General features: G+C 39.0%; 1 protein-coding gene across 1 annotated transcript in view; it reads left to right on the forward strand.

The window, feature by feature from the left end:
- The window catches only part of LOC104988539, a 33,033-nt gene that overhangs the window by 13,136 nt on the left and 12,593 nt on the right, over positions 1 to 7,304 (forward strand). Inside the window, exon 3 of the mRNA XM_010839898.1 lies at positions 2,753 to 2,814. Coding sequence (XP_010838200.1) covers positions 2,753 to 2,814 — 62 coding nt within the window. The remainder of the gene's footprint in view (positions 1 to 2,752; positions 2,815 to 7,304) is intronic.

Here is a 7,304-nt window from a genome sequence, read left to right on the forward strand (position 1 = left end):
GCAGAGTACATCATGAGAAACACTGGGCTGGATGAAGCACAAGCTGGAATCAAGATTGCTGGGAGAAATATCAATAACCTCATATATATAGATGACACCACCTTTATGGCAGAAAGTGAAAGAACTAAAGAGCCTCTTGATGAAAGTGAGGAAGAGAGTGAAAAAGTGGGCTTAAAGCTCAACATTCAGACAATTAAGATCATGGCATCCGGTCCCATCACTTCATGGCAAATAGATGGGGAAACAGTGGCTGACTTTTTTTTCTGGGCTCCAAAATCACTGAAGATGGTGATTGCAGCCATGAAATTAAAAGATGCTTACTCCTTGGAAGGAAAGTTATAACCAACCTAGACAGCATATTAAAAAGCAAAGACATTACTTTGCTAACAAAGGTCCATCTAGTCAAGGTTATGGTTTTTCCAGTGGTCATGTATGGATGTGAGAGTTGGACTATAAAGAAAGCTGAGCACCAAAGAATTGATGCTTTTGAACTGTGGTGTTGGAGAAGACTCTTGAGAGTCCCTTGGACTGCAAGGAGATCCAACCAGTTCATCCTAAAAGAGATCAGTCCTGGGTACACATTGGAAGGACTGATGTTGAAGCAGAAACTCCAATACTTTGGCCACCTGATGTGAAGAGCTGACTCATTGGAAAAGACCCTGATGCTGGGAAAGATTGAGGGCAGGAGGAGAAGGGGACAACAGAGGATGAGATGGTTGGATGGCATCACCGACTAGATGGACATGGGTTTGGGTGGACTCCAGGAGTAGGTGACGGACAGGGAGGCCTGGAGTGCTGTGGTTCATGGGGTCCCAAAGAGTCGGACACAACTGAGTGACTGAACTGAACTGAACTCAGGAAATGCTTCAGTTTAGTTCAGTTCGGTCGCTCAGTCGTGTCCCATTCTTTGCAACCCCTTGGACTGCAGCACGCTAGGCCTCCCTGTCCATCACCAACTCCTCTGTTTTCCTGTTTCTTTGCACTGATCACTGAGGAAGGCTTTCTTATCTCTCTTTGCTATTCTTTGGAACTCTGCATTCAAATGGGTATATCTTTCCTTTTCTCTTTTGCTTTTCACTTCTCTTCTTTTCACAGCTATTTGTCAGGCCTCCTCAGACAGCCATTTTGCTTTTATGCATTTATTTTTCTTGGGGATGGTCTTGCTCCTTGTCTCCTGTACAATGTCACAAACCTCCACCCATCATTCATTAGGCACTGTGTCTATCAGATCTAGTCCCTTAAATCTATTTCTCACTTCCACTGTATAATTGTTAGGGATTTGATTTAGGTCATACCTGAATGGTCTAGTAGTTTTCCCTACTTTCTTCCACTTAAGTCTGAATTTGGTGATAAGGAGTTCATGATCTGAGCCACAGTCAGCTCCCAGTCTTGGTTTTGCTGACTGCATAGAGCTTCTCCATCTTTGGCTGCAAAGAATATAATAAATATGATTTCGGTGCTGACCATCTGGTGATGTCCATGTGTAGAGTCTTTTCTTGTGTTGTGGAAGAGGGTGTTTGCTATGACCAGTTCGTTCTCATGGCAGAACTCTATTAGCCTTTGCCCTGCTTCATTCTGTACTCCAAGGCCAAATTTCCCTGTTACTCCAGGTGTTTCTTGACTTCCTACTTTTGCATTCCAGTCCCCTATAATGAAAAGGACAACTTTTTTAGATGTTAATTTCTGTAGGTCTTCATAGAATTGTTCAACTTCAGTTTCTTCAGCATTACTGGTAGGGGCAGAGACTTGGATTACCATGATATTAAATGGTTTGCCTTGGAAATGAACAGAGATCTTTGTGTCGTTTTTGAGACGGGCATCCAGGTACTGCATTTCAGACTCTCATTGACTATGATGGCTACTCCATTTCTTCTAAGGGTTTCTTGCCCACAGTAGTAGATATAATGGTCTTCTGAGTTAAATTCACCCTTTCCAGTCCATTTTAGTTCACTGATTCCTAAAATGAATGCTTAAACCTAGCAAAAGGTAGACATTATTCAGATCAGATCAGATCAGTCGCTCAGTCACGTCCGACTCTTTGTGACCCCATGAATTGCAGCATGCCAGGCCTCCCTGTCCATCACCAACCAGCCCGATTTACAAATGGAGAAACTGACCAAGAGGAAGTAAGGGACTTTCCTAAGGTCATACATGGAGCAAGCAACAGAACCAGCATTTGTGCCCAAATAGCCTAGAAGGCCATATGATCAGCCCAGCCATTGCGGTGTCTTTTCTCAATGGGTGGCTTACTTTCGAGAAACCCAAAGTGCCAGGCATTACACAATAGGACTCAAAACCTTATTTCAGAAAGGAGTGGAACATTCCCAACTTCTCTAGGAAAGGTCAACAACCAGAAGCTAGTTCAAGATTGTGAAATAACATCCATCTTCAACCATTCCTGTCTAACTCCTAGTAGCATTTGGGGCTATCAGTTTATCTGTAGTAAATTGAAAGACGACAGAACTTTACAAATCCTGAAAAAGCCATAATGTCAGGGCATAACTTCATCATAACTGACCAAATCCTACAAATTTTCATTCATCTAGTCCAATGATCCATCCCAAAGCTTCCAAAGCACAAGTCAGATTCTCAAAGCAATAGCTCAGTGTGCAGCAATAGGAGTAGAAGGCAGGGAAAAGAGAAACTGTAAGCTTCAGGAAAAAAAAAAAAAGAAAACAAGCATTGCTGATACTCTCCTTCAGCTTCTTCTTTCTACAGAAGTACTGATCTAAGGCTCATATCCCTATTACAGGGTTCTCAGATTTTAGCATGGATATGAACCAGTGGGACCAGGGGGAAGTTCCAAGTCCTGGGGTGAGTCTCATGCTCCTGGTCTAAAGCCCACACTTTGAAAGACACCGCCCTATAGATATTAATCCCCTCCCAAGCCTCTGCTTAAATAGCTCCAACCACAAAAGACACTGAAGTGAGATTAACACTGCCCACTCAACAAAGCAGGAGGTCATAATTTTACTTACTCACCAAGTAGAGGAAATGCTACCAAATGTTAAAGTTGAAAAATACCTTATAATAATAAATTCTTAATATATCTATTTCTGAAAAACAAACAACAAAAGTTTCTATATTTCACTAAAAAAATAAAAGGTCACATTTTTAAAATAATTACCAGAAATCCCAAGTCAAAATTGTCCGTATGCAATGTTTATGCCTGGTCAGAAGAAAACCCTTGAAGATCCAGAGGCTAATGCACAGGTTCTGAGTAAATGTTGACAGCCAGAGTCTCAGTTGAGCTCATTTAGCTTAACAAGTCTCTACGTCCAGTTCACAGTGAGAAGCAGAGAACAATAAAATTCTATAATTCTTTTCCATTAGTCTCCAGACTTTCTCTGCTCAAAATGATAAAGGATGAGCAATGGTCAATAGTGTAATAGACATAACCCAGAGCTGCCTGCTTATTAGAGCTTACTATAGTGACACAGAATTAAGTGGCACTTTTTGCGTTTTTCTGGGGTTATTTTGGAGAGATCCTTCTTCTCAGGTTTAACACAAATTTACCAAATCCTAGGCTGAAGAGGGCCTTAGAAATATTTTGGTTTAACTTCTCATCAGCTTGTGTTATAAGAATCTTCCCTACAATACTCTTGGGAGATTTAAGTATGACAGTTGTCAAAAAGGTGAAGACAGAGATCTTCAAGACATCTCATTCGGGGCAACTTTACCTGGCTCCCTGACCTATTCTTCAATGATAGGATTGTTGTTTAAAATAAATCCTTCAACACAGAGAGTGAGAGAAAAATATCATGACCCCATATTGAGAGAAAAATATAGTTATGTTGTTTTTTACCTAAAAAGATATGGAAAGAAAACTTCAAATAAACAAGGAAAAAAATAAAAATAAATAAATAAATCCTTCAAAACTATGGTATCTAAAACAGGCTTGATCAATTAATTTACCATCACAGAAATAATACTCCGTGAAGGGAGGAAATCAGCCTGTGTCTGTCACCAGCTGAATACCAGAGTGGACATTCAGTTCAGTTTAGTTGCTCAGTCATGTCCAACTCTTTGCCACCCCATGGACTGCAGCACGCCAGGCTTCCCTGTCTATCACCAACTCCTGGAGCTTGCTCAGATTCATGTCCATTGAGTCAGTGGTGCCATCCAACCATCTTATCCTCTGTCATCCCTTTCTCCTTCTGCCTTCAATCTTTCCCAGCATCAGGGTCTTTTCCAATGAGTCAGTTCTTCACATCAGGTGGCCAAAGTAACAGTGAACATTAGTTGGATAAATTAATGAGTGAATGAGACCATCATAGGTCTTCATAGCTCTAATAACATTTTGTAACTTTCCAGAATAACTCAAATGACTTGTTCTATTGCTGAGGATCCCACAATCCTTAGCTTGAGTTTGAAATCATAAGGAACTGTGTTTTCTACACAAAACACTTACTACTGATGTCAAAAGGGCATTTTGAAATAGAGAAAACTTAAAGTGTGTTAAGCCATGGATGAAAGTATGAAACATTAGTTTAAATTAGTGTAGTAACTTTTTTGAATTTTTAATTTTAGTTGGATTCTAACAAGGCTCTCTGTATATATGAACATGAAATCTACTCAGGAGGAAAACTCAAGCCTTAGTTAACCCATTTAACTTTAGATTGTAATTTTGTCACTTAAAAAAGCTTCCACTGTCAACTTCACTATTAGGAAGAAAACAAATAACTACTAAGTACCTGCTATGTGGTGGGAAAGACTCTTATAAGCATCATCTTATTCAGCATGTCAATAGGCACTAATTTTCAGATAGCCAAGTAATCTAGATATCCAGATATCTATTGAAACCAACAGTAAGTGAATCAGGCACATTTTGTGTTTAAATTAAATGGCCCAACAGCTAAGTTGAAAACTAAATTTCTAACACCTAACATCTGCCTTGTATATGTGTTAAGTGACAAAAACTGGAGAAAATAAACATTAGCTTTAGGAGATAAGAATAGGAAAAATGTTTCCCAGTCAGGCCAGAATACTATTTGAGATAGCTAGAGACGACAGGCATTTCAAAGGATGGTGATTACTTTCTCATGGACAAAAAAAAGGGCGGCAGGGGGAAGTCAACCATAAGGGCTGCAAACAACATTTTAAAAGGATTTAGCAAGGGTAGAGATGGTCATCCCATCATTCGTAAGAGGTCCAGGAAGTAAAAAATCTCCCGTTATACAGTAATGTTTACTAGGATGGTTAAAAGTCAGTGGCCGTAAACCAGAACTGGAGTCTTCAGTGTCAAAGATCTTGTTTGGAAAAGTTTATAGTTCTCCCTTAAGAATGCCTCTGTTTGTTGTTGTTGTTGTTTTAATGAGCTTCAGTCTTGTTTAAAACTACGAGGTTTTACAATTGTCTTGAAATCTGCTAAGACAAAAAAACCTTGCTCTATGCCTCCATGAAAAGCAATGTTTACATTATCTGTAGCTTTATTGTAAAAAGATTTAAAATTGGCAAGTGTTGGATTTTCAGTTTTGTTTTTCACCTTTAAAATTACTTTGACTATGCTGGATCCCTTGCATTTTCATGTGGATTTTAGAAACAGCTTGTCAATTTCTGTGAAAAAGGTGGCTAAGTTTTCAATAAGATTGCTATCCCTCTCTACCGATTGAATATGTAGATCAATTTGGGGAGTATGCCATCTTAACAAAATTAAGTCTTCTGATCCATGGACATCAGATGCCTTTCCATTTATTTGAATTTGGAAAATTTCATTGAATTTGGAAAATAAATTTTCTTATTTGAATCAGGAAAACCATGATTTTTGCAGGCCAGGAGAAGCACATACTGCAAGATGTTATCTAGGAATACCTGACTACTTGTAAAGCCAATCACTGAGCTAAAAAAAAATTAAAAGTAAAAGCCATGATGAAAGAAAAATTCCATTATAGAAGATTTGGGGGAAATGCACCATTACTGAGACACAGTGACACAAACCACTATATTGTTTCAGAGTAAAGAATGAAATCCTGAAGCAGAAAAAAAAAATTATCTTAATATATTTTTCAAAAGTAAAGAGAGATTCCCAGTGCTCATTTTGTTTCAGCTATTGATCTACCTCATAATTGCTCCTTCCTTTGTCATTATTGATTTCAAAATCAGTAGGAGGGCTGCACATTTATTCATTTGTTTATCCCTCAAATGCCTGCAGAGAGAGGGACAAAGGAGGTAAGGAGGGTGTCTTCTTGCCTCTGCAGCTTCTAAACTTAGAGGCAACCTCAGAGCCAAATGCCTCCAAAGGGAGGACACAAATACTAATATATTGCTGACTGAAAAGATTTGTCCTGCTTATGAACATCAAAGAACAAAAATCTGTGCTCCAAGATCCTTTACAGCTTCAGAGCTACCATCAGTTCCTACCATGAGTCCAGATTCACAGTTCTACTCTTTGCTTCCCAAAATCAGGTCCTTTCTTGTTGAATTCAATGAGCCTAACCCTGGTGCTACTCTTTTGGGACCTGAAATAGCCGTAGCCCTTAGAAGGATTTATGTTTTGATTTGTAGTTTCCAAAGGCCTCTCAGACTTTTGAGTACACCCTCCACAAAATCGTGTGACACGCGAATAGTCACTGCAGTTAAAATAACTTTCACTCTTATAACCTGGAATTGATTATACATTATTCACATAAACAGTTTGAGGGAAATGCCTAGATAACCAAAAACTTTTTAAAGATTACCTCTTATTTACTAAATAGGGCACTTCCTAATTAAGCAACTTGCTCTTTCATTCTAACCTCAAATTCAGAAGTCAGGCCTGTGGCTTAGCACAGTTATAAATTTCATGAACTGCTAGAATGATCTGAACATAGTAGAACTAAAAATATTACACCCATATAGGCCAACGGTCTATTTCATGGCCTTCATTAAGTGTTTAGAACTTCATTAGAACTGGACATGGAAAAACAGACTGGTTCCAAATGGGGAATGGAGTACGTCAAGGCTGTATACTGTCATCCTGTTTATATGTAGAGTATTTATTTAACTTATATGCAGAGTACATAATGCAAAATGCCAGGCTGGATGAAGCACAAGCTGGAATCAAGATTGCCGGGAGAAGTATCAGTAACCTCAGATATGTAGATGACACCACCCTTATGGCAGAAAGTGAAGAGGAACTAAAGAGCCTCTTGATGAAAGTGATAGAGGAGAGTGAAAAAGTTGGCTTAAAGCTCAACATTCAGAAAACTAAGATCATGGCATCTGGTCCCTTCATTTCACGGCAAATAGACAAGGAAATAATGGAAACAGTGACAGACTTTATTTTTGGGGGCTCCAAAATCACTGCAGATGGTGACTGCAGCCAT

This window comes from Bison bison, unplaced genomic scaffold (genome assembly GCF_000754665.1).
Source record: "Bison bison bison isolate TAMUID 2011002044 unplaced genomic scaffold, Bison_UMD1.0 scf7180017864135, whole genome shotgun sequence".
NCBI classification, from domain to species: Eukaryota; Metazoa; Chordata; class Mammalia; order Artiodactyla; family Bovidae; genus Bison; species Bison bison.